The sequence below is a fragment of the Copadichromis virginalis genome, linkage group LG12 (assembly GCF_057382275.1).
Source record: "Copadichromis virginalis isolate Kocher_CV1m ecotype Utaka linkage group LG12, C_Virginalis_male_GT1.1, whole genome shotgun sequence".
In the NCBI taxonomy this organism is placed as follows: Eukaryota; Metazoa; Chordata; class Actinopteri; order Cichliformes; family Cichlidae; genus Copadichromis; species Copadichromis virginalis.
Window position 1 is genome coordinate 25950117 of NC_140629.1, and position 27989 is coordinate 25978105.

Here is a 27989-nt window from a genome sequence, read left to right on the forward strand (position 1 = left end):
CATACAGTAGCTGTGCAGGGTTGGCTGTATAGACAGAGCTGGATATATGAGAGTAATCTACAGCTCCACAAATGTATTATAGTGTCTGTGGTGTGGAACTTGGTAAATGAATGTTAGTAGAGCTTCAAAACTGTTTTGAAATATCATAAGCTGTTTAAAACCAATAGCCACATCACAATGAGATAGTGCTAACATTATGTTTGGTGGCTTTGTGCAAAAAAGAAACCTAGAATCTGTTTCTCAGTGTTTTCACATCAGTTCATGTTGATTGTTACAGTTACTTCTAACATGAAATATGTCCTACACTCAATGAGTGTGTGTGTGTGTGTGTGTGTGTGTGTGTGTGTGTGTGTGTGTGTGTGTGTGTGTGTGTGTGTGTGTGTGTGTGTGTGTGTCTCCCTGCATTTCTTGGGGGAGTTGGGGTGGGGGGGTTACATCCCAGACGTGTTACCAGGGTGACAAGGTGCTCCTTGCCGCCGTCGGGTCTCGGCCAAGTTGGGCGCCATGGTGACTGGGTGGTGACAGACACTGTGACAAGTCCACTGGGACATCATGGATGGGTCAACCTTAAAAGTGCACACACAACGAGCGCGCGGGCATGCATGTAAGGCGTGGACTTACACATGCACTTGACACAGGCCCTCATAAACGAATATGTGGATGCAAGCTTTTCACATATTACAGGAGAACATAAACACTATTTAGATTTACAGTATGAGAAGTGCAAGCAAATTATCTGTGTGTGTGTGTGTATTTGTTACATTAATAATTTGGTTTTAAAGCAGCAGGATGTCATATCACTTGCTTCACTTTTGCTCTGTGTATGTTTCCATACTTTTGTTTCGCTTATTAACTCGAGCAAAAACATACCGTACAAATGGTTCTTGCCTCACACGTGGAAACACGACATGCTTGCTTGTTTTATTTTTGAATCTGTGTGCAATCCTGAGTTTGATAAATACATAGTAGAAAAGCCCATGTATAACAACCCTGACAAAGCAAAACTAACAAAGGAAAAAACATTCTAACTTTAATGGAAAGTACAAACACACACGCATACACACACATGCACGAACACATATACACACAAACCTTGACCAGGAGACAGGAGAAGCCAGGAGCCACAGTTTGAGCATCCTGCTGTGAAGGGTCACAACCCCTATCAGACTCTATGTCAGTCTGTCTATTGTGCTTTGGGTAGAGTACAAACACACACACATACACACAAGCAATGCTATAACTTACATGGTCTCCATGACAATGGTGGGGGCGACAGTAAGGCGGCAAAATGGCGCTGTACTGGCTGCTGAGGTGTTATGATGAGACGACCAAATGTAACCATCAACACTGCTCTGACGCAAGGTGTAGTGACATCATGTTGCCAGGTTTGGTGAAAACTGGGTTTATGGAAGAGGCCGGTGTTTTAAAGTGTTTTGTGATGTGTCATTAGAAGAACATTCAAAGTTCAATCAGGTTTTACTGCAGACATGTTTGTCTGACATGTAGCCAGACCATCTCTAACACATAATCTGTGCACACAGTCTGCACATGAAATACAGTTTAAATCCATCTGTCACCACATCCTGTCAAACCACAACCTGATTCAAGCTCTGTGTGTGTGTGTGTGTGTGTGTGTGTGTGTGTGTGTGTGTGTGTGTGTGTGTGCGTGCGTGTGTGCGTGACTGCCCAGGAGGAAGGCAGACCAGTTGGATGGTTGAGGAACTACAGTAGAGCTCAATCTTAGTTGTTGTTGCTTCACAAATTTGCTTCTCTTAGGTGAGAAGATTTGTTAGAAAGCAACATTTTTAACTTGTAATGGAAATAAATAACTTTGCTTTCTTTGAGCCAGCTGTGAGACAAGTGCACAAAGAACATCTACAAAGTGCAGGACTAAAAAGAAAAATTTATATATTTTATTTGCACAGCCAATATAATTTGAATTTATGACCCTCTTTAGTTTCCCTTTGTTATGTATTTAGTAAAAGCAATATATTGTGTAGTGGTACTACTTTATGTTATAAAATAGAGAACACCAAGTGTGGTGTATGTGCGCATTGATATGCCTGCGCCCTTGCAAAACATGTTAAATAACGTAAGTTACTTCAACAAAAAGGTGTTGTTACCATAGCAGTTAAGTTATAAGAGAGAACATAACACCCTTGTTATTTTTTTATTTAAACCTTGGCTCGGGTTTGGGGTGGCTGTAGCTCAGGTGGCAGAGCAGGTCAGCCACTAATCAGAAGATTGGTGGTTCGATCCCAGGCTGCATGCCAAATATCCTTCCCCAATCCCATCACCAGTGTGTGAATGGGTGAACGACTAAATGTAGTGTAAAGCGCTTTGGGGTCCTCAGGAACAAAGTAAAGTGCTTTACAAATGCAGGCCACTTACCATTTAAACAGGCATGACATTTTATGTAACTTATGTTAATATACTGAATTATGTGGCTTAAGAGAGAGCAGCAGCAAAGGTCAGCTGATTAAATAACCTGTCAACCAAAAAAAAAAAATCTGCAGAAGCCCAATACTCACTTGATGATTGTTATTATTATGCTACCTTACATAAAAATAGCTTCAAGTACACACCAATAACAGGTGAGTGCCTGCTCCGCTCCCAATGGTCTGCAGTTACTGCTAAGTAATATCACTTAAAAGCGTCTGAGTATCACTTTTAAGTGAACCGGTGGAATTCTCTGAACTGAAACAAAGCATGCTTCAATTCTTCCTTTCTTGATCTCCTGTAGCATAGCAGATACTGAAACATCCATCTGACAACAAAAAAGAAACACCAGATACATCAGTTTCCACAAATACATCAGTTATTTAAATTATCACTGTGATCTTCATCTAATGCCAGAAAATTGGCAATTGACAATAAAGTTGTTATTTCTTTAACAACTTTATTGTTTCTGCGCCCATTAAAATGGGCTGTACCTTGCACACAGAGATTTAATATAGAAGAACTAGTTTGACAGTTCTAGGACTGTATAATGATAGGTTTTTTTAATATATAAGGATGAACAAACTGTATTCTCCCAAAGTGGTACTTAAATGAGAGCAAAGAGAACACACCTCCAGAGGATGCTGAAGTTACAAAAGGAAGTGAAGGAAACTTTGTAGTCCTTTACCCCATCTCAAAAAAAATGTATCTGCTGCCACCTGCTGATCTGTGAATGTGTGACAGTGTTTGGCACTTTTTCATTTTTTTCGTTTTTAAACTCTGGGGGATTTGGTTGCTGAGTAACGGGATATTTATCAGATTATAAGGACAAAATAAGTTTAAACATCTTGTATATTTATTGCAAAAATGCATCAATACATTTGATCTAAATGTGTCTTGAGCCACCCCTTTCATTGGGAAGATGGGAAAATAGCTGCAGGAATTCATGGAAACACTGCTAACCGTACAGTACATGGAAATACAGGATATAAAGCTAGAACAGAGTTTGTACAAATGTAACAGGCTTTGGTATCACACACACACACACACACACACACACACACACACACACACACACACACACAATGAAATCTCACTATTGTTGGTTTTAAAATATCCTCTTCAGTTGGATTTACTTAACATATGAGTTTTTTTTAAGTTTACTTAAGTTATTTGTGTTATTTAAGTAAAATTAAAAAGGTTATTTCAAATGTTTCCACCCAACTGTGTTGAGTAACTCCAAAGAAATTGACTGTTGTACTCTAAATTTTTAAACTGAGTGAATGTAAAGGCATTGAGTATTTACAGTATTTAACTGAAATAACAGATAAATAAAGTCAAAATTAAGATGTTTCATATGAGTTACTAAACATAGTTGTGTGAAACTACTTAAGTAAATTAGAAAAAAAACATTCTTTGAGTTCAAGATGATCCCACACTGCTTTTATAATGTTGAGGTCTGGCCTCTCCTTCCAGGTATGCTTTTACTGCATTGGCAGTGTGTTGGAGCTCACTGTCATGCTGAAAAGTGAAGCCATCCCTGATCAGATGCTTTGCTATTCTTTGCTAAATGGTCTGCTATGTGAACACTCGTTCATGCCTGCAATTAGGTGTGTTTTTGTGCTTGAATGATTCATTGGTCAAGCCATTGTGTTAGTGTTAAGTGGCTTAAGAAACGACTACAACAAAACTCCATTCATTTGAAAATGGTAAGGTAGAAGGAAGGACTGAACTAAAAATGAGTGGAAAATCTGCCTTTGCCCAAATAAAAACCTTGAAAGCTCTTCAGAAATCCTAGAGCACTCAAGCACAATTTCAAATATACAATAAAGTCTGGCTCCTTAAAAGCAAAATTTAGAGAAAAAAAGAGTTTCTAAGGACTTCATGCGTCAAGTCAGGGGATAAGAGCCTTCTCCTGACAGAGCCAGATTTTACATATTGGGTATTATCTGGGGATAAATGGCATATAGAGCAGGAAAATTTGTTGTATTTAGAAGACTTTGGGAAAAAATGTATATTCCCAATATAAATTTATATTTATATTTCCCATTAAGAGTTCTCGTGTTGGATGGTTAAATGCAGAAGAAATAAGTTATTATTGCTTTGATGGTAATAAATACATTAATGAAAACAGAACATATCCTTCCAAGACAAATCTGGGTTCACAAAAACAGGCATTCCCTGTAGGCATGCAATGCTATTTGTTTTCACAGTACATCCAGCAGTTTGATGTTCATGATGGAAATTATTATTATCATTATTGTTATCATCATTATTAATATTGCACCACGATTTACTTAGAATTGCTCATTGTCAACGCTCTGTAAAAACCGACGACCCCATTCTAAACAAATTTCATGGACTTGGCTAGTACCTGTAAATTGCATAGTAATTACAATTTAGAAAGACATGTCTGTATCTTTGTAATTAGCTCATACCCAGACAATTTGAAACAAAGTGCATATTGCAGTTAATGATCCATACATTCAAATGATATGGTTACCCACAAGTGCTACCGGGTGTGTAATTTTATACATCAGTGATTTCATAAGCGACGTCAACACTGCCGTGAAAATAATGAACCTCCTTCTCTTCTGCCCACTAGTGGAAAGGAAAACGCCGTGATACCTCACGGATGCATTCATATGTTCGCGATGAGACGCTGACACTCATTACATTACCATTAGCCCTGTAAAACTCAATGTGAGCGAAAGCGGAAGTATGCTACAGAGTACCATCTTGACTTACCGATGAGTTTCCGCCCACTTCTTCCTCTTACCAATGAGCTGTGCCGGCTCGGATTCCTCCAGGGCCGAGGGAGTTCGCGGGAAACCGGGTATAGTAGGGATGCAGCATACATAACTCGGGAGTTTAACCGCTTTCTTTGTTACAAAACCCGTGTGACATTACCGATCAATTTTAAGCTAATGCCGTTAAAAACGGAGCAGTGACACAGCTTTCTTACCCTCTATGCTAATATCTGGTGCTAGTTAGCGGACTCACATCGTGCATCACGTTGTGCTTCGTACGGCTGAACAGGAAAAAAATACGGCTGAGTAGGAAGAGACAAAGAAGTGCCGCTGTTAGGCACATAAAGGACCTGGTAAAATGAGTCTCTTCAATTTAGACCGGTTCCGTTTTGATGAGAGGGCATGCAGCAAGGACCAGGTTAACGGGTCAAAAAGTCCAGAGTCTGAAAAGGAGAACAAACCAGGTAACCAGCAGCTACATGTAAAGGCTAGCTCTGCATTGCTGATAGCTAGATGTGTTGAAATGCTATCGTTAGCATGACCTGTATCACTTTAACAGCTCAGCATGGCTTCCCCCCGCAGCAGTATTGAGGTAGATATTTAGAAATAATTCTTTCAATCTATAGCTGGCCATTTACACAATCAAATATTACACCTACAGCATAAAAGACAACAATTGTTAAGCCATTTCAGAAATCCTATTAGAGATTTGAGGTGATGTCAGTCTAATCTTCATCTTTTAGCAGCATACAAACACTAAGCTCAGTATTATGATGATGTCTTGTGTACCAGGGTTCACAAGTCAACCATAATTTCAGGATTTGGTCCTTTTCATATCCACCTTCTTTAACTTCAAGTAGTTCCATGCATGTGGTTATGTTCCATGTTTTGCCAAGAAAAACGTAAAAGCAGACATGTGTCATACAATTTGTAGTATCACTGGTCTTCTTCACTGGTATTTTTCCTGCAAACATTAATTTTAATATATCGAATGAAATTTCTTTGTCTGCTGTTAGGAAAACATCTACCAACATGTTTCTGCTGTCTTTTTTCCCCCCAGCTCAGACAAAGCCTGTCAAAGCCCCACCAAAATCCGTCGCCCGAGGAGTTGTTTTTGAGGAAGTCTTTACTATTGATTTAGAGGAGGATGAAGTCATTTCTGAACCAAAAACCAAGATGTCGTTAACAAAAAACTCCAAGTGTGTATATGCTAAAATAACTAGTAATTATTTTTTTCCCCCCAAATGTATGCATTCATTCACTGATCCACTGCATATTTTAGAGTTGTTATCTTTCTTTTATAGCAAGCCTGCTGGTAAAGCATCCCAAATTGTAGTGCTGGATGATACGGATGTGGACGATGATACGGATGTGGACAATGAATTGGATGACAAATTGAACAGACTAATGGAGATGTTTCCTGAGCTGACAAGACTGGATGCGCTGGAGGTGAGTTTCAATAAAAGTTTTGTATCTTTTAGGGATGCCACGATTAGTCAACTAGTCACGATTACGTCGACTATCAAAATCGTTGACGACTGATTTAATAGTCGACCTGTCGTTTGAAGCTTTGTAAGATCACAACAGACGCAGGAATAAGAAGTAGGATTTAAGAGTGTAATAACGGACTGAAACAGAAGATGGCAGCACTGCATGTACAAGGATACCAGCTGCTGTTAAACCCCGAAGAAGAAGAAGTAGCCCTGTCCCAGAATTCATAGCACAACCCAGCTCAGTTTCCAACAATGGCGGCAGCTAGTTAGTTTTAATATTACTCTTATTCTTTCTGGGTCACAAAATAAACATTTAATATATGTTCAGACAAGAATGTAGCTGTGTAAACCTCAAATATCTGCTCAGTTTATCAAGACAGCACTACTTCGGCAGTAACCGATTTACAGCACTAAATCGGTTTGGCTGAGATTAAAGTTAGTTTTTACACAGCTGAATAAATGTCAAGAAGACAACTGATTATCAGAAGTGTGAGATGCTCGAGAATATACTCCGGTGTCCCGTTATATTTTAGATAGCAAGGAGTTTATTAAACTTAGCTGAAACAATCTGCAAATTTCATGAAAATTTAATAAACTACCATCTTGTCTTTATTTTTAGTTAGGACATACCTTAAACACTTAAAGCTGTAAGCTAATGATAGTTATATAAGAGCAGATGCATGCTGGTTCAATTGACCCTGTGCACGAGAAAATGCTAACTTCCTGGTTTGAGACTGGATGTGGGGTTGTACATTTCCGGTAGCTTTACTTTGCGGTCAATCGCTACTGCGAAGATATACTCCAAAATCATGTCCAAAACAGAAAGATCGCGTTAAATTACAAAGAGCAGAAGGTGGGAACACTCACCACTGTTGTGTCATAAAAAATCTAATGATCAATTTTGACGTTTAAAGAGTTTAGATCGATCAGTTGTTTACATCACTCAACACAAGCAGAACTGCATCACTGCAGCAGAAGACACATCGTCCACATTCAGAAGCACATCTCTGTATAGTGACTGGTCTTATGATTTAAACAGGCAAATGTTCAGCATTCAAACTACAGGGGAAGAATAGTCAAACCAGATGTTTCCCCCGTTATGTCAAGATCAGCTAGTCAAGTACACACATACACAGCATGTTAACAAACCGTGAAAAAAGCCACACAAAAATGAATGATTGCTGGTAACGGTTTTTATACATTAGTATTTACGAAGGGTATGTTGTGACTTACCTTAAAAATTACAGCGGTCCCTCACTATAACACGGTTCACATTTCACCTCGCTGTTTCGCAGATTTTTTAGTGCAAGTTTGCATGCTTATTTTTTTTACGTCACCTTGTGTCCTGCGTCCTGATCGCTGCAGACGATCTCCTCCGTGCCGTCTCTCCTGTACAGTACACAATCGCTGCATCGATCGCTAGCAGTGTGACTCTGAAGTGCAGTACTGTATGTCCACGAAATGTTTTGCACCGTCAAAAAATAAAATTGGCTACTTGATTTCACCTATGGCTGATTATTTTTAGAACATAACACCCACGATAAACGAGGGACAGCTGAGAAATATAACATTTTTAGAGCTGGGCGATATATCGAGTTTTTAAAAAATATCGATATATTTTTATACGAGATATAAGATGTGACAATATCCTTTATATCGATATAGTCTATGTTACGTTATAATTATACTTGTGGAGCCACAAGTTTGCCTCTCTTTCGTCCACTTTCGTCTTTACGCAACGTTACTCGGCCTCGCCTCTCCTTCACTGAACACAACTCCCCCTCCTCCCCCATCGCTTCACCTGCAGGAAGCGACAAGATGGACACGGCAAATCTCCGTTAACGAGTTACTGCGCATCGCCCCGTGCGTGGGGCTGGACGGCGTCAGTGTGTTAGCTAGCTAACCACGCTAACGAGCTAACCACGCTAACGCCATGCAGCCCAGAGGTGCTGCACGGACTAAAATCCTTTCATTTTCTCAAAAGTTGACAGCGCGCCTTATGTATGAATTCTGGTTGTGCTTGATGGCCGCGAACCGATTTTATGTGGAACACGGCGCTCAGCAATCTGTCAAAAAATGTTTTAGTATGACTTTGGTAAGCTACGGAGCTGCACCGCTTGATGGATTGTCGGAGCATTACGGCTGAGCCTCGCGGAGTGATACGTACTGTGCTTCAACGTAATATTACCCTGTGTATAAGGACCATAAATGGCACCTGTTAAGAGACGTGGTTGCGAAGCGGATTTAAAAACTCCAGGCTGTCAGTCACGCAGTACAAGTTGGGAACAGAGCAGCTGTGAAATCTGTCTTTGTTATTGTGCTCAGCGTCTTTTAGTTTACATTTTGACTGCACATTTGTGAGCTTTTTGTTATGCACAAAAACAACATTGTTTTCTTTTATTTATGGAGCATTATTATTTAATAAATGCTCATAATTTAGTTTTGAGTAAATTTTATGTACATCTGCTCTATGTTAATAAAAGTGCCTGTGTGACATCTGGGACACAGCTTTGACTAAGAACTCTCTTTTTGTTCTTACTTTATGGCTTTAAAAAAATATATCGAGATATATATCTTATATCGCCATCCAGCTAAAAAATATCGAGATATGAATTTTGGGTCATATCGCCCAGCCCTAATTTGAATCCCTTTTCTCTTTTGCTCTGAGGTGCGGGGGAAAAAATATCGACAAGTCGATGAACATCATTTACAGATACAGTATATTGGGTAAATGCCCAAGACATCTATAGAAATGTAAATCGCCGCTTGATTCATTCATTTGCTTAACTTGTTTTGGACCGTAAACCAGGCGCGAATTGGACACCGGAAACAAAGCTCCCCACAGCAGTTTCCGCACCGGAAGTAGCATATGCTAACGTGCACATAGTCAATAAGTTGTACGTGTTACGTCCAATGGATGCATGATCTGATTAGCCGACTAATCGCAAAATTAATTGGTGACTAGTCAACTATCAAAATAATCGTTTGTGGAAGCCCTAGTATCTTTATGCATTAATGCCAGTTGCCAAGTATAAAACATTAGGGGTGAATGGGTTTTTTTGTGCCAATAAGAGCTCAATGGTCTGTCCATTTCAGGCTACATTTTTTTTTTTTTTTTTTTTTTTTTTTTTTTAGCTAATTCTTTGCTCAGTAAATAATCAGCCCACTAATGTTTACGATTGATTTTCTTTAACCCATGTTCATTTACTTTAGTTAAATTTGTGTGTGGCCTGTAAACTGCTAGCATTGAATATAACTTCTTCATAGAGAATACCTAAAATAAGTTCTATATTTTTTATGTTTGCTTTAGAAATTATTTAGTGTTTAAAAATCAGAACCAGCCTGCTGCCTGGTTTTTCAGCACCCTTCCCAAATGTAATATTTATAATGGTGATTGAAAACTGTATTTATATATTAGCCACTTCAAATGTAGTCACTGTTCATTAGAGATGATCCGTTCGGTTTTCCTTTCAGATCGTTGAAAGTACAAGCACACTGGATGGGGCTGTAGCTGCTTGCCTTTTAAAATATGGTGATAAAGAAGGTAAGTATTTATTTTACTTTTCATATTGAGGTTTATTTTATAACTTAAAGGGAAATCTTTAGTTCTACAAAGAATATACCAAATCTAAACCTATAGAGAGTAAGTAAGAGTAAAAAGAAAAAAAGAAGCAATTATTAGGTGTGAAAAATAATTATTCCAAATATATGAGCATGTTATTGTAAAAATAACATCCTCTTAAAGTGATTAAAGTAGATAGATCTGTTTCTTAATTAGTTAGATTTATTAGGAACTCTGTCTGTTTTGTCCTCTCAGGCCCGAGTCAAAGCAGGAAGAGAAAGCAGGATGGAAGCAGCAGCTCTAAAGACAGTGTTGAGATTCAACCTAGCAAGAAGACAAAACCATCAGCGGTAAGCCTTCTAACTGTGTCTTAATAGTTTAAAATGGGAAGAATTGTGCATCTTTGCGACACTAATGGTGACTTCAGTCATGATACAGCATGAAAACAGTGTGCACAGAACACTGGGAATACTTTAATTTTCTTTTAAACAGAACAAAAGCGTGGTTTACAAGAACTGACTCCTGCTTTGTTTTGTTTTTTTGTAAATTAAAATGGTAATTTTATTGCATTTTTTAACGGACAGGCCTCTGATGAGGAAGAAAATGAGGACAAAGAGCCAAGCTGGGAGAAGCAGGCATCTATGGTCAGAAGACTGCAGAAGAAATTTCCTGACCAGGACAAGGAGGTGAGTGAGAGACGTCTTAAATTCACAATGTCGCAATTAACATTTCCACTGATGTAAAAAATATGTTACAAAAACTGTATAAAATGGCCTGCAACACTGCAGTAAAAAGTAAATGTGTCAATGTGCCACTTTAGTTCGGCTGGTGAGAAGGCAACCCTTGCTGTAGTGTCCTGGTTCAATTCCACCCTGGGAATTCCCCTTCTGGCTCTGCCTTCTTTTTTACATGCCACAGTCCTAGAAGGCCAACAAGTAAACTTAAAATATACATACAGTGCTTGACAAATTTATTAGACCATGACCAAGTGTATGGTTTTTACCACAGCTGCCTTCTACAATGGTCTATCCACCAGTATGTACAATGTCTTTAAGTGAAAGTTTTTGTTTAAAACAAGATTTCTAAAATGTTTGTTTTCATCCCCTAATAAATGTATTAAGCACCGTATAAAGGTGGAGAAGATGTAGTTGAACATTTACTGATGAGTTCAAAGAAAATTACATCGACACAAAATAGTAAGAAAAGGAAGTCGGTCAAAATTACAGCTGTTTCTGAAACAATGTTTTGTGTTAGTTTGACGACTGATCCGTAGTCTGTGTGTTGTAGGAGCTGAGGATGGTGCTGCAGGAACATGACTTTAATTTTGAAGATGCTCTGCAGGTTCTACAGATGTTCTCAGACACAGGTGCAAACACAACAGCTGTCATCTGAATATTTTCACTGTTTAACAAGCAGTTTATATGTACTTTCAATTTAATGTTGAAGTGCTTAACTGGTTCTGAAACCTCCGTTTGTTTTCTGATATTAGATAATACAAGTTTCAGCTCGCATGGGTCAGAAGGAAAGGTATCCAGCAAATCAAAGAAGAAAGACGAGTCAAAGAGAGAGCTGAGGCCCCGAAAAGACCAGAAAAATGCTGAAAAGAGGCAAGACCATGTCAGTGAAACGGAGGATGACAGTACAGATGATTCTGAAAATACAATGGACAGTGAAGATGATTCTGACTTGGAAGACAACGAAGACTCCAAAGAGAAAAGTGCCACTCTGTCTTCTTGGATTGTAAGAAAATCTGGTCCAGCGGCTTCATCATCCTCTGCCAACAAAACTACTACCTCTTCCTCGCTGAAGTCCTCTACCTCTTTATCTGCTGCCCAGACTTTGTCCAGATTTGCCAGTGGAACCAGCATAGCTAAGAAGCAGGCGGCAGAGAGAAAGAGGAAGGCGCGTGCCTCCGATGAACATGTCAGTTCAGAGGGCGAAAACGACTATGAAGACCCAGTAAGCAGCGAGTTTGAGGATTCAGATGATGAGCTGGACTCTAAAGTAGGCTTGACAGAAGTGAAGAGGGAGATTCTTGCATTCTTCCAGGATGCATCACTAGACGAACTGTCACTAATGTCTGGGTGCTCCATTAAAAAGGCACAGAAAATTGTGGAACTGAGACCCTTTAAAAGCTGGAAAAGCTTGGTAAGAGGCCATGTGTTTCTAAACAAGAAGCATGAAACCACAAATAGATTTCCAGCAGATTATTTATGTTAAATAAAACAGTTTGATAGAGTTTTTGTCCAAAGAGGTATAAAAACAAAGGGCTGTATTCACAGTCTGAAATCATCTGACTGAATGCAACCTTTTGTTTATGCTGTATTGGCTTGTTCTGCAGATAACATGCTCTGTTCAGCACAATAGTTTTATCACAATAGTTTTCTTTTTCTCTACACCTCTATCATCAGAGGGTAAATATGCAAAGATGGATAAGATTTATCAGAATGTGTACAAATAGAGTAGTAATGACTCCTCTCTATATTTAGTCAGATTTATTTGTCATGTTAATTGTTGTTTGATGTTTTTCTCCTCCAGGTTGATGTTCTCAATAAGAACAATGGACTTTCAGAAGACTTGCTGGCGGGCTGCAGAGTCGTCCTCAAGGAGAGGAAGGTTGTCCTGGGGCTGATGAGCAAATGCGAGACGATTTCATCAAAAATGGTCAAACAAGTCACTCAAGTGATGGAGAAAGGGACAGGAACCATGAAACAGCCCACAGTGCTCAACACCCAGTGAGTACAGTGTAATTCTTGAAAACAGTTTGTGAACCATCTTAAATTTCTTAAGTTTTTGTGTAGTATGACCAACATCAGATTCTAATGCAAGGGTTCAAAGTAAATATTCTGAAACGTACTTCTAGAAATTAAAAGAAAACTGTCTCCGAGAGTTCAGGCTGTGTTAAAGAATAATGGGGAAATAATAGTTCAGTGGTGGTAGCATGTGGGCTGTTGTGGGGAGCTTCAGACTATCTGCAGAGAGTGTCTGTTGTCAAATTGGGGCAAGTGTCAAAAATATGTGGTATAGCCGGTCTGTGGGCCGCTCTTACATGTACTGCTATTGGTTCATCTGTCAGCCATGGGGAAGAATGAAGTTACAACATATAAAGAGCTGAAGTGAAACAGTGTTTAAAAAATTAAATGTCTCCACTGATGTCACTGTTTGTACTTTTCATGCTATATTTTTTTAATGGGTTTTTGTTTGCACAATTGTTGAATGTATCTCTATAAAAAGACGAAGGTCAGTTCAAGATATTTGTGCAAACTGTCGATTGTTTCAATAATTTGTAACCAAAAAAATTGAAATTTCGTAATAAAAAAAATCAGTTCTTTATTATAACAAGATTGTTAAAAATGTCTTTACAGAACTTTTAAAAAATATTTTGTAACTTGATAAAGGAGGCTTTCTGTTGTCATTTCAATGTATAAGACAAGCAAATGTGATACAAAAAACAAGCGAGTATGATGTGCAGAGTATTAGAAAGAAATGTCTGAATGTTTTTGCTACTGAGTGAAAGCTGAACGATCTTTAACTTAACTCTCCAATGTTGGAAGGAAAGTGCAGAATTTGCAAACAGTGTAGGAACCAATGTAGGAAGACTGAGGTGATTTGTGACCTCAGAATGAACTTGGCCATAACTGTTGTTATAACAGCTTTTCATCATTTCTCCATAAATTATGCATGCAGGGTGTGTTTGGGGGAAAAAAGACAGACCTAGTTCTTTTTCTCAGTCTGTAATTATCGTTGTTCTTCAGGTTCCAGCTGAAACCCTATCAGCTAATTGGGCTAAAGTGGCTGCTGCTTCTTCATGAACACAAATTGAGCGGTATCCTTGCTGATGAAATGGTGAGGCAATAAGCTTGGGACCTGTTGTTAAATGTTAAATCCGACATAAGTTTGTATAAGTTTGTTTTTTTCTTCCCAAAAAGTATAAATATGGATACTGAATTAAAGCAAATGTGTTGTTTTAGCCTAAAAATGGCAAGAGAGCACTGATTTGTGCAGTTGGTCAACATTTTGTTCTTAATATTGTTGAGAAACAACAGTGTTCAAACATAAGTGTTTGAACACTGTTGCTACTGTTCGTGTCTCATGTCTGATTGTATCGCTTTGTCTCTTTCACTGTCCAACCTGCAGGGTTTAGGGAAAACTATCCAGGCTATAGCATTTCTAGCTCAGCTGTACCAGAATGGTATTGAAGGGCCTCACCTCATCACTGTGCCTTCTTCTACACTGGGTAATGAACTCCACATGTCACGCGCTTTGCCACTTCACTTTATACCGTGTAATCTTTCAGCTTGAATAATAGTCCACATAGATAGATACTTTATTGAAATTATAACTTGAAAATTGAAACAGAACAATATACACACAGATTTTTATCTTCATTAACATTTATGGTACAAACTTCAATATTTCTATCTGAATCTTTTTATTTACATAAAACCTAAAGAAATGACTATTTCTGACCTGTGTTGTTTTCAATTTGTCTTGTAGATAATTGGGTCAGAGAGATGAAACTCTGGTGTCCAGATCTCAAAGTTCTCGTCTATTATGGTAAGGTTATAGTTAATTAAGTGTTGCTAGAAAATTAACTGAAACAGTTTTAGGAACTCGAGGATTTGTGTTCTGTGGAGCATGATGTTCACATGTAAATATGCATAATCTGTGGTGATTGTTAGAAGTTTAGCTGGATGCCACATGTCTGCTGTGTGCACTTGCACAATTAAAAGTTTTTTTTTAAATTGTGCATTTGATTTTTGCTTCAGAATGTTTGTATCTGACCTTGCTTAAAAATCTAATTTCCTCAGTTTGTAAACAAAGCATTGTGTTTGTGTTCCTTTATTCTGTATAGGATCTATAGAAGATCGTCGCTACCTCAAACATGACATCCTGAATGGAGATGTTGACTTCAATGTCATTGTGACCACGTAAGCAAACACAGATCACTCATCATTTTAGCAAACATGCTACCAGGAGATCGAATTAGTGCAGTGAAGAATGAGCTCCTGGAGGAAACGATAGAAACTTTTCACTCATACCTTTGCTTTTATTTCATTTGTTTGTTTCTTTATAGTTATAACTTGGCAATAGGAAACGACAGCGACCGCAGCCTGTTTCGTAAGCTGCGGCTGATATATGCCATTTTTGATGAAGGCCACATGCTGAAGAACATGAACTCTTTGCGCTATCGGCATCTTATGGCTATTAATGTAAGCTGACCTCTGTGTAGTCTTTTTTTTTTTTTTTTTTTTTTTAACACCACTGTGGTTTTTCTTTGTTGCGCCTAACGGGGTTCGGTTTCTGTCTGGTTCCCTGTAGGCAGAGCATCGCTTGCTGCTGACAGGAACTCCGTTACAGAACAACCTCTTAGAGCTGATGTCTCTTCTGAACTTCATCATGCCATCTATGTTCTCCAGCTCCACCTCCCAGCTCTCAAAAATGTTTTCTATGGTAAGTGTCTGTCAAGTCGATTTTGTTTTGACAGAAGTGGGGTTTTTTGTACTTTTTAAGCACTAAATAACTCCAGAATTACAAGAAAATGCAACTCCTTTCTCTATCTTCTTATGTTAAACTGTAGTCGGTCATGTCTTCTCTTATTAAATAAGAATTTGAGTGATTAAAACAGCTCAAATACCAAAACAGGTGCTGCATCAAGGAACAGGGTTTGAAAATAAACTTGAGCCTCTGAAATTAACTGATTATTCATTGTCCCCTGGTTTTCACTTTAATTACAGACAAATGTCATGATCTTTTGTTTCACAGGTTAAAACAGTGCAAGAAGAACATGCAAAATCTGTTTAGTAGTAGCGTGTTCTGTTGTTCTGTCTCCTGACTCAAATTGCTTGTTACATTGCATGTTAGAAATCACATGAAGAGCAGAGTCGTTTCGAGAGGGATCGTATTTCTCAGGCCAAACTCATCATGAAACCTTTCATCCTCCGACGGATCAAGAGCGAGGTCAGTTAATCTGAGAAAGTTGCACATTTGTACTGTACAAGTATTATGAGAATTTCAAGTATTTGGAATGAAAGCCTGCATTACAGCTTTCGTTTTTTTTGCCCAAGATGTGTGAAACTCTTAATAGTAATGAACTTCAAGTAATAATCGAGTTAGAATTAAATAAATATTCATACACTTTCTATGAAAATCCTTCTTGTCTGGAGTTGATCTTATTTAAATGACTATTGGGCTAAAAGATAAGCTTCCAGGAAAAACTAACAAACAGTTTTAATCATACACATTTACAGGGATTATATGTACTAATTAACTAATGGTGCTCCTTTTCCCCCCCCCAAGGTCCTTCAGCAGCTTCCAGCAAAGGAAGAGACTGTGGAGTTCTGCTCAATGAGTGAGAAGCAGCGGGGTCTGTACCAGAACCTCTTTCAAAAACTCAAATCCACCACGAATGGCGAAAGTAAGCCCCACATTAAATGAACTGGGTGGAATTAGAGCTCTTTAGTATAACTCGGGATACTATTTTACAGTAATATAGAACAATGTTTGATTAATAATTCTTGACATGCATCTTCTCTTCAGAGCGAGAGTTGTGTAATGTGATGATGCAGCTGAGGAAGATGGCCAACCACCCTCTGCTTCATAGACAGTACTACACCACTGAAAAACTAAAAGCCATGAGCAAGCTTATGCTCAAGGTGAGGATACTCCCCGACAACCACTGTTTGTGTTCTTTATTGTGTTTTGTTTGTCTTGTTGGCTGAATTATCGATTAGCTCATGCTAAGACAGTGAGCCCTCCGTCCACATTTCCGAAGAATCACTACTATGTTCTGGAGGACTCCTTGTTTTTGCACACAGTGATCACCTAATAAGTCTTTGCTGATAGTGTTCAAGTTCAATGTCACTTTTGGTGGTTTTCAAGGGAATTTGATTCTCATTAGTTCAATACAACCAATGACATGAAAACATCACTTTCTCTGCTTCACACATTACAACAACCTTTGAATCTTGAAGTTATTGACATTCTGGTTTTTCATTCTGTTATCCAGAAACGTCTTCAAGTTGTGATATTTAGCTTGCAGATTTGGCTCACAACACCAAACATTTAGATTTCTTTGCCATCATCATTTTTTGGATCCTGGTACGCTGTTGACTAGCTGAATGCTGGACTTTGATTTAGTACATTTTCATACATTTTGGGTCGTCTCTTTTTCTCTCTCCTCAGGAGCCAACACACTATGATGCAGATCCTGTTCTGATACAGGAGGACATGGAGGTGATGTCAGATTTTGAGCTGAATCGTCTGTGCCAGCAGTACTCCACTATCAGCTCCTACCAGCTTGAAAATGATCTCCTGCTTGACTCTGGAAAATTCCACCACCTTACAAAGCTGCTGGCCTCACTTAAAGAGAAGGTAGATAGAAATATACCGAACCATTTCGTTCTACGTTTTTGATTTTTGGAGCACAGGTTTAAGATTTTTTACAGCACAACCTTCCTGTCGTCATACAGGGGGACCGAGTGGTATTATTCAGTCAGTTCACCATGATGCTTGATATTGTGGAAGTGCTGCTGAAACATCTTATGCATCGTTACATCAGACTGGATGGATCCACACCCATAGCGGACAGGTGGGTTTCAAATATTGAAATAAGATCATTGTAGCTAACAAGGCATCAAGCATTTGATGTTATTAGGTCTAAATCTTTTCCTTTAAAATTATTTATTGGACTTCATTCTTGCGGTTCTCAGTCATATAGGTCATGCTTATCTAAGGAGCTTGGAAAGAAAAGCGACTAGACTTCTTTAAACTTCTTTTGAGTCACTTTTTTTCCCCAAGCTCCTTAGATTCTAGTTATATTCTATGTTCTGCAAACCAGTAGAATAAAATTGTAACATGATTTAAATTTAATATCTAAAAGGTCACGTTGTGCACATGTGGATGTCTATACAGACACTTTGACTGGAACTTCAACAACATCAGATATTACATTACAGTAAAGGCACCTTAAATCCTGCAGAAGTGTTTGTTAAAGTTTAAGCTGTTTGAAAAGTTTAGCACATCTGTTATTCTAGCTGTTGCATCAGGTAAAAATGTGTCAAAATGGAAGCAATGTCTGTTCAATTCAGCTTGTACCCACCTGTAGCTGTTAAATGGTTTTCTTTCTCCTTCAGGATTGTGTTGATTGATGAGTTCAACACAGACCCTGACATATTTGTGTTCCTGCTGTCAACCCGTGCTGGCGGCCTCGGCATAAACCTGACCTCAGCTAACGTTGTGATTCTACATGACATCGACTGCAATCCCTACAATGACAAACAAGCAGAGGATAGGTGTCACCGTGTGGGCCAGACCAGGTTAGATGGAATCTGTGTACGATCCTAGATGTATTTTACCCAACAATGTCTTGTGATTGTGCCTTATCATGTCAGTTACTGGGCAGAAAAGTGTTTTGCAATATCAATGCAGGTTCTGTTGGGAGGAAATTCTGTGGTTAGTATGATTGCACACATGCAGTGTGTAGTGATGGATCTACTTCTGTGTATCAGAACTGTACAGGTGATTAAGCTGATCAGTAAGGACACTATAGAGGACTGCATCCTGCAACTGGGCAACAAGAAACTAAAGCTGGAGCAGGACATGATCTCATCTGAACAAAGTAAGGAGATATCTAAAGATATGTGCTGTACCTATTTTCACCGAAGGTTTCTCTAGTGGATAAATTCGATTAGATAAATGCATTTGTTTCGGTTTTTAAAATAAACATGAAAAAAATACTCAAAACATTTAAAAAAAAGTAGTGAGGATTTCATTAAGAAGTTCTAACCTTTAAGGCCCAAAGTGTGCTTCTGTTCTTTTAAACATGGTCAGCTGCTTTCACAATAAACTCCTGCAAATTTTGTACGAGTACCAAATCTGTCAGAGAGATTATTGCCCCTCACTCATGTCTGTGCTCTGCAAGCAGACACTTTGAATTTTTATTTTAGCAAGTAATACTGTCTGGCCATCTGACACTTCTCTTTCTCTGTGTGAGCACCCGAATCGATACTCTATTTTTCTTCTTTCTGTCTTTGAGTGACATTTTTAAACACCACAGCCGCTATCTTTAGCTTATGTGTACGACATATTTTTGTCAGATAAAGGTTGCAAGCCTCTGACTGCAGTGTCTACATCTGTAAATATTTGCTTTTGATTTCTGCTAAAACTCCAGCTGACTTTAAAACTGGGTCCACGTTTTATTGGGTTTTTCTGTTTGGAAAGTGCATGAATTCCAGGAGCAGTTATTGGATTAACCTGATTCTATTGTGAAAAATGTGGGAAATTGATTAACATTATTAGGCAGGTGAAGTGCAAACAATGAGGATTGAGAAGATAATCACAGGAAAATGTAGATATTTTTTGCAGTGTGTACCCTGCCTTTTGTTAACTGGAATAGCTAAGTTGGTTAGGATAATGCAAAAGTAATGCTAACAAATGATTTGTCCTTTAGGTGATGAGGGGACCATACCTGAGGATATGGCATCTTTGATCAAAGCCTCACTGGGACTGTGATACACAAACATGTGAAACTTGAAACTGTACAAATGCATTTGTATGGAGTCTCCTGAGATTTCGGGAAGACTTGAGTATTCTGACTGAGCTAACACCATTGTGTCTGTACTTGAGAACTGCTGTAAACCATAAACTGCCATGCAAACACTGAAATCCAATAGATCAGATTTACAGTGTGACATGGCAGCTGTGCCTAAAACAGTTTTTACATACGCACAGTTTTTGCTCTCACTTTGACTACACGACCAGTATAAACTGCATTTTAGCCTCTGCATTTTGTAAGTGTACCAAGCAGTAAAAACTTGAAAGAGTGTGATTTTTAAATCTTTAGTAATAAAAAAGTATTTAAAGTACACTATCACACTGGTCTGACAGAATTAAAGTGTCGTTTAAGTTTAAACATATGCAGTGTTGCACTGCTCCCATTCAGATAAAAGTAACATGGTGGTAAGGAGAATGATGCTTACTTGCCAAACTTTGATACAGGAAATATTTTAAAATCTAGGACTTAAAGAAAAAGGTTCGAGCATGGAGAATGGTGGATATATTTTTACCCGCCGTTCCATACAGTGTTTACGTGTTCAGAGAAATACAGTTCACATAGCAAGTATACTGAAAATGTTGTTCACATTAAATTCCTCTACCATTTCTGATTTAAAATTTGTGGCTGCATCACATGCATATGGACTCTGTCAGTGTTAAGTGTAATGTCTTACATTTCATCCTGTTGTCATCTTCTAATTACATATTTAGGAAAGGCAGACTGCATCAAGCATACAGATATTTTAATTCTTATCCTGGTATGTAAGAAAAAACCTATGGTGCTTGAATTTCTTTCATAGCTGTTTCTACTCCTTTAATTATCGTGCCGAGAGAAGACTTTTCGATTTAAGGAAGCAGCTGCCGCATTCGTGTACTGTATAAGTAGATAATGTGTTGTTATTGTAAAAGTGTTACTGTAAAAGCTTTTACTAAGTCATGTGTATGTTTGTTTGTTTTTTTTAGTTTCTTGTTAAAACTGAATAATAAATATTGGAATAATTGTTTGTGTGGTGTCTATAACAGTGCACCAGTAGAGGGAGCCAATGACAATTTCTTTTTAACTATTATTATCAGAGATTACAAAGATCCTCCCAAAGGCCAGAGTTGGTAACGGTCTGTAGTAGTATACATTGCTGAACTATAATTACATTTCCAATTTTTCATTTGGAGAAACTGTAAAGGATTCTTTGATTAATCTAATGAAAGAGTGCCAAAATAATCACAGCGCAATAATATAAGAACTTATTAATAAACTGAAATTGGGAGGTCTGATATTTTTTCAGAAAATAATTGTTTGTATAAGTGCGTATTGTTACCTTGTTTCTGATGTAGACAGTTCCAACAGGCTTAAGAAAAGTCAAGGGTACTTAAAAATGAAACTGGTAATGTCTTGATTCAATTGTTTTTTTAATTTTGGTTTATACAAAAATGCTGCTGACATGTATATAGAAGACTAACAACAAGTAGGCTATCAAAATGTATCAATACAATATAATGTACAATGGCACACTTTATCATTCATTATATATGTATATCATTAGAATGCATTCATGTCAGATTAAATTAGGAAAAAATTGTTCCTGTAAAAATGTGCTCAAATACCATTTTGGTGCACATTTTACCAAGTTGTTCTGTCATATAGGCAAATCACAAGAAGGACTTAATGTCTTGGAAAACAGAACCACCAAATGATTATATAGAGTACTGTGCAAAAGTCTTGAGCCATATCTAATTCCTTTTTGTTTCCAAGAGTTTATTGTAATTTTTAAAGTGTCTTTGTTTTTATTTGATCACTCATTTAAAGTCCAGTCCTTGTACCTTGTACCATGCAGCACTGACCCATGGCTTATTCAAGCATAATAAAAAGCACCTATTCCAGTACTGTCTATGCACAGATAGCTCGGCAAAGAAACAGTTTTAAGTTAAAAACTGTTCAAACTTGACATATTTCAGCATGGTGTTCAGCGTGTCCTTAAAAATAGGAGGACTTAAGTCAAAGACCATAGATGGTATCTGAGAGAGAAATCTGTTTTTCCAGTTTATCCATCGACCAGTCACTGAAGCATCATCAGAAATGGTCTTAAGAGAAAAATGGCTGTCGAGGAGTGTTCAAGTAAGGGAAAGATAAAAGGCTGGGGCGTGGCCAATTACACAAGAACTGGACTGAAAATTAAAAGCAACAGGTCTTAACAGCCACAGCCATTGTAAGACATGGTTGAAACTGACTTGGTTTGGGGCTGCATTGGAACCAGTGGTTTTGGGAATCATCTGAATGGCCACAGCTTCATTTTTCAGCATGACAATATTCTATCCATGAATGCAGTAAAAGCATGCATGGATAGAAAAACACAAACGCTCAGTCATAGATCAGAATCTGGACGTCAGCATTATTGAAGCAGTCTGGGGATCATCTTGACAGAGAACAAAGCAAAAAGTAGCCAACATACAAAGTACAGCATTGGAATGTCCTTCAAGAAGCCTGGAGATCTACTTCTGAAGGCTACTTAAAAAAAATGACAAGAAAGCTTGTCTAACAGAATTCAGTCTGTGTTGAAGACTACAGCTGGTCATACCAAATATTGACTTTTAAGCTCATTACAAATGTACAAACCCTTATTTTGTCTTAGATTTTTTTTTAATAAATGTTGATCTTGTAATGTTTGTTGCTGCACCTATTTCCTGTTTTCATAGCAAAATATGGAGGAAAAAAAGAAATGAGGTACAGACTTTTGCACTACTGTAAATCCATACCCAATCTACTCAGCATTGGGGGAGTATCGTCCACACCTATATCCTGTCAAGTGAGCATCACAGTTGATTCTGTAGGTAAAATAGAGAACCCCTTTGCGCAGCTGACAGCTTAAGGAATGAATTCCTCGCTCTGGAAACACAATACACCTCCCTGCAATATCATTGTAAAGCACGTCCCTATCCCAGACTTCAAACCTCAACTCCTGACCCAGCTCCACCGAGCCAAAGTCATAGGTGGCATTCCATATCGGGTCATTGTCATCCATCACCGTGTCAGTCTCTTCATATATGCCATTGTAGAAGATCTTCACATAGGCATCTGTTTTTGTGAAGGTGTCTGCCCTCAGGCCTGCAGCTCTGTGAATCTCCAGTTGGAGAGTTCCTCTACCAGCCCTTAAAGGGCAGCAGTTATGGTCCAGGTTGGGAGTCGGTGAGCAGTTCTTGAAACCAAGTTGGTCTTCCTTCAGCTGGTTCTCTTTTATGTACTCTGAGACAGTCCTTATCAGATTAGCGCTGATTTGTGAATCCTCCACCAAGTGATGCAGAGGGAAGATGGCATAAGAAACCACATCGGGGTTTTCATGAAGGCTGTTCATCCAGCTGTGGTAGGCTTCAGATGGGTCCTGCTGATAGAGGATGTCAGGGAAGTACCTCTCTCCTCCAGTAACCTCAATCTTATGGGTCATGAAGCCTTGGTAAAAGCCCATGCTCATGTTGCCTTTAAATAGGCTGTCACACCTGTTGGAGAAAGATACATTGGCCGGGAGGAAACCCAATGCCATACGGAGTTCAACATTCAGGCAGTTTTTGATCTCTGCCTCTGAAAAGCCCTTCAGGGTGGCCAGGCAGGTCCTGAAGGCAGTGATTCGCCTCACCTTACCACCGAGCTGGACCTAACACAAAACAGTAATAGAATGCATTATAACATCACCATTATTTTGCACCAGAAATGCTTTCCACAGCCTACATATTGCAGCATTAAACCCCTGTGTATCCAACAAGTTTCACTGACCTGGTGTATATAGTGTGTTCCATAAGTGTCTATTAGACGTCTGTATAGGGCTCTGTTCTGGCTTGTGTTTAAACTCTGTGGGAGTCTCTTGAGATGCTTTGTGAACTCTGCACTCAGCGGTGGATGATCAGCCAGCCTGTAGCTGCAAAAACAAAAGGCATGTGGAGTTCAATCATGAAACAACAGCAATTGAACCTTGCTTTTCTGTAAGAGGGACGATAAGCAGCTCAGTCCACTGAGTCCAACAATTCCAAAAGTAAACATTTCTCTCACATTGTAATCAAGGTCATCCTTTCAATTGTAACACATACAACTGAAAGGATGAGCCTGTGTTGCTTTACCTGTAATAGGTGCAACTGATTTCATGAATGGCAAAAGTGGCTTTGTCCACACTGTGCTGCGAACGTGCAAACTTTGCCAAATCTGAGCGGCTTCCTCCCAGAACTGCCTTTCCAATGTTGTCAAGGCTCAAACCCAAATCCCAGTTGTTGTTAACCAGCGAGTTGGAGCTGCGCAGCAGGGAGTCCACAGAGTGGTGAAGTGCACTGGAAAGCTGCTTAGAGCAGCGGCTGAAGGGACGCCAGTCAAGCACTGAAGCTGGGAGTCTCTGAATCTGTGGAGCAGATGAAAGGCAGGAAGTGGAGCGGGATGCAGGTGGTGGAGGAAAATATAGGAAGTTGAGGGGGAGGAAAAATGCAGGAAAGTACAGAAAAAAACAGGGTGAAGGAATGAACTTGAGGCTGATAAAGAGTGTGAAGGTTAAGTAGTAGGTTTCATGTTTTCACCTCTCCTTTTTGGAATCGGTTCGGACACAGTGTGCAGGTGTGGTTGTCAGCTAGGTGGGCTTTGACATTGATGACATATGCTCCTGTCCGACGCATCCGCACCACGTCAAAGCCTTCTCCAGCCAGATTGTGGCCTGGTACAAAAGGAGCTTTCTCACACTGGGACCCTGTGCCACTCCGACAGGCCTGGACACTGCAGTCTTCCAGCATAATTGGCAAAGCCAACATAAACAGGAAAATGTGTCTCTGCTGGTATCCTCCTGCACACATGGTTACCTAAAGGTACAGTGAGGGATAAAAAAGGGAGTCAGTGGATATTAATGGTTACTGTGTATAAGCACATTTTTGTAACTGAGTTATTTTCCTTTGAAATAAAGAAAATGTCATTTTTTTTATTGATGTAAATGCAGATGAGCTTCTAATCCTCTTAAATATATAAGCTGTAATCAGGCCACAGATATTTTGTTAAAGCTGAGAATGTGCACATTGGTGGCATACATTCTTACCTTGTCCTAGCTTTCTTTGTCCTCTACGTTTCGTTGTTGTCCAGTATTTTTTCCACAGCCAAAATAAATCTCTTGATTTTAAGTCCCCCTCCTTATTTGCACCGTTGATTGCACAGCTCGCTGTGAACAATGGAACCTCAAGCTGACGTCTCGATCCTGCTGGAAATAAAATCACGGTTGGACGAGCCTTAGCGTTGCTGAGAGGTTGTGCTGGAAGCCTGCTGCGTGCACACTTTGGTCTATCATCTGCCTTTTAAAAAAAACATGGAGGGAGTTGCCTGGCTATGCTGCTCTCTCCCTCTCTGTCTCTCTCCCTCTCTACCCCAAGGCCTTCCCAATTTCCTCAGCATGAGCGGGTTTGTTTTTATTCTCAAGACCCAGTTCTGTAAATCCCTCACAGCCCTGTATGTCTGTGCACGTGCATGTGCATTTGTGGGGGAGGGAAATTTTGTGTAGTCACGAGAGAAAAGATGAACAGTGGTCTGAGCAGTCTTTACGGGAAATGGGCGTGTATTTATGTATGTTTGTACATGTGAGTGTACAGTGCACGGGTGTATGTCTGCTGGACTGAATCTGTGCTTTCGTTCACATAATGTCTGAGCTGGCCTGTCTGTGTGCTGATAACCTTACCAAAACCATGAGCTCAGCTTTGCCACTGTCTATTTCTGGATGTGGGTGGCGTGTTTGTGGTTTTTTCTCAGTGAGGACAAAGGAGAGAAACATGTCTTTATGCAAAAGGTTTCATTCAGTGTAAGAGGTATTCAGTTCATATTTGAATAAAGAATATTTTGTGTGGTGCCACAGATTTATGCAAGTTTTCCTAGTGTAAGTTCCCTTCACTGTTAAAATTTTGTTCTTTACACTATACAAACTATAAAGCAGGTATACTATAAAGTTCCAGTTAAATATGCTTTGTATCAGGTCAAAGATCTAGCACAAATTCATTTGTTGTATCATGAAAAAAATTCATACACACCCTGATCTAGGTAAGTCTTTTGTGAGGGCTGTTTCTTTGCTGACCATGACAAAGTATAAAGTAAAACTGAATTAAATGTTTTATTTGAGGCAAATGTACAAGCAAGATCTGACCTCGATCTCTCTAATAATCCTGTGTTTGTTTTAATGTCGGCCTTCACTGATTACCCCGTCCCAGATTCACATGAACTCTGGCCCACCAGCACTTGAATTGTGATGGACACTGCTGTGTATATAAGATTTTTATCTTTCATGTTGTTTTAGTGAAGCACTGAGGTCCGTGGGAGCACTGCACTTTCAAGTTCCTGTGTATGAGCTGTACATATGTTTTGACAATAAAGCTGACTTTGACTTTGACTAATGTTAATGACTGATTAAAAATGGTTTGGAGTGGGAGTTGTGAACCTTGTTTGCCTTCTAAAGGGAGTCTACATGGTTAGAGAAATACCATTAATCAATACAATGATAAAATAAAGACTGATCCATATAATGTCTGCTATGCTCTAGTGCACTTTCAGAGTCACACCAGTTTTTATAGTAGGCCTTAGAGACAGAAAGTATCAACATTTAAAAAAAAAAAACATGTGATACTTTAGATTTGTACTCCAAAAGATTGATTTTGTTCATCTGGACGTAACGTTTTCAGTGGGACAAACATTTTGTCACTAATTCAGCTGAGACTCGAGAATTCATGAATCTCAGCTGACTGCAGGTTTCCCCAACCTTGAAAAAAAGTGCATTTGCACAATGAAACTAGCACCCGAATGAACAATGGGCTGTGAGGTGAGTTCCTTGATCATTAATGTGCAAATTCTCATGACCATTGATCAACAACTACTGATCAAAGTGGTGCTAGTTTCAGTCATTGTGCAATGTACTGTTTATAAGGTAGTCAGCTGAGGGTGAAGAAGTCACTTGGATGAGTGATGAAACATTTCTCCCACTGAAAACACTACGTCCAGATGAACAGAATAAACTATATGGGAACCAGGTATTTGTCCAATTAGGCTTGTTAAACTCTAGTTTCTGTTTGCTTGTGTCCACTTTTGGCTCCTTCTCCCGCACTCAACCACAGGTTACTATATAATACAGCTGTAGCATAATATTTGCCTATGAAAATCATTAGGACCTGTCAAAACATGTCCAGTTGCAAGTAAATCAAACCTCCATTGAGTTAATGAGAAAGACACATCTGCTAGTTCTTCTTGCTGGAGGACAGCAAGAAGAATTTAGACACTCTCAAAGCTCATGTTCCCTCTGCTAAAATTGAAACAGCATCCTCCAAAAGAAGTTGCCCGGTTTTGTGCCAAGGTAGGTATCCCCAACAGAAAAAATTCCCCTGCATCAGGAGCACGCAGCAGCTGTCTAAATCATGGACAAATAGTATCTCACATTCTTGGTTTTTAGTTCACAAACACTTCTTAAAATAACTTATTACTCCAGACATTTTTGAGGTTTTAGCTCTTAATACAGTAAAGTTAGGATACAAATAATTATCAGGCAATTATTTGTATCCTGTGTGGTGCCACAGATTTATGTCTACAGTAGTTTTTGACAATTACTGTAGACAAGGCTTAGAGTTAGACCAGTCTAGTTCTTACTTAAGTCGACTTTAAAAAACCATCTCATAGATCTTAGTAACTGGTCCATGATGCAAACAGCATCTAAATACAAAAATAATGATATACTTTGTATTTAGACATTGTGAAATTACAAATAAAGTGTTCTTCGTTTATGAATTATACACGGTTTATTGCAAGCAGTGTGAAAATCATACACAAAGTTCTTTTATTGGAGCAAAAATTGAATTAATATAAAACATGGCATGTGCATATTGACCTCAAGGGGGAGCCGTTGGGCTTAATGTTAACTTTGAAAATCTCTTCACCTTCTTTTTTAAAAAAAGAGTCAAAACATTTTTCCAGAGCTATAGTATAACAGTATAAAGTTCTCGAGTACAAAACACAAAAAAACAAACTGAAAAGGCTGATCCAAAATAAAAGCTCTTAACATTTTTCAGTGCTGTAAGAAGCATAACAACCAATAGAGTCACATTACTATAATCTTTGTATCTAGTTGATCAAGGTATTACGTTCTTATTACATCTTGTTGTGTATCCATTTCAGCCTCTTCAGGTATTTTCTCATAACCTCTCATAGTT

The 27989-nt window shown here is 38.8% G+C and overlaps 2 protein-coding genes across 4 annotated transcripts; one reads left to right on the forward strand and one right to left on the reverse strand.

Moving 5' to 3' along the window:
- Positions 1–5160: 5160 nt before the first annotated feature.
- On the forward strand, positions 5161–20803 carry smarcad1a (SNF2 related chromatin remodeling ATPase with DExD box 1a). Of its 2 annotated transcripts, XM_085475654.1 has the most exons (24): positions 5161–5653; positions 6250–6388; positions 6494–6638; positions 10157–10226; positions 10500–10594; positions 10829–10930; positions 11532–11610; positions 11734–11984; positions 12081–12392; positions 12783–12979; positions 14000–14090; positions 14382–14481; positions 14742–14801; positions 15100–15175; positions 15322–15457; positions 15567–15698; positions 16110–16205; positions 16545–16662; positions 16785–16900; positions 17430–17618; positions 17717–17835; positions 18380–18562; positions 18755–18864; positions 19696–20803. In XM_085475654.1, exons 1-24 carry the CDS (start codon positions 5548–5550, stop codon positions 19755–19757), a joined length of 3084 nt encoding a protein of 1027 aa, XP_085331780.1. In that variant the 5' UTR covers positions 5161–5547; the 3' UTR covers positions 19758–20803. The 2 variants fall into 2 exon arrangements, with proteins under 2 accessions (XP_085331780.1, XP_085331779.1); XM_085475653.1 differs by having other exon boundaries at positions 11734–12392.
- Positions 20804–21794: 991 nt separating this feature from the next.
- LOC146697133 (perforin-1-like) lies at positions 21795–24913 on the reverse strand. 2 transcript variants are annotated; one of them, XM_085475655.1, is made up of 5 exons: positions 24854–24913; positions 24348–24623; positions 23904–24175; positions 23563–23704; positions 21795–23443 (listed from the first exon to the last, which is right to left on the reverse strand). In XM_085475655.1, exons 2-5 carry the CDS (start codon positions 24615–24617, stop codon positions 22556–22558), a joined length of 1572 nt encoding a protein of 523 aa, XP_085331781.1. In that variant the 5' UTR covers positions 24618–24623; positions 24854–24913; the 3' UTR covers positions 21795–22555. The 2 variants fall into 2 exon arrangements, with proteins under 2 accessions (XP_085331781.1, XP_085331782.1); XM_085475656.1 differs by lacking the exon at positions 24854–24913 and having other exon boundaries at positions 24348–24625.
- Between the last annotated feature and the right edge of the window lie 3076 nt (positions 24914–27989).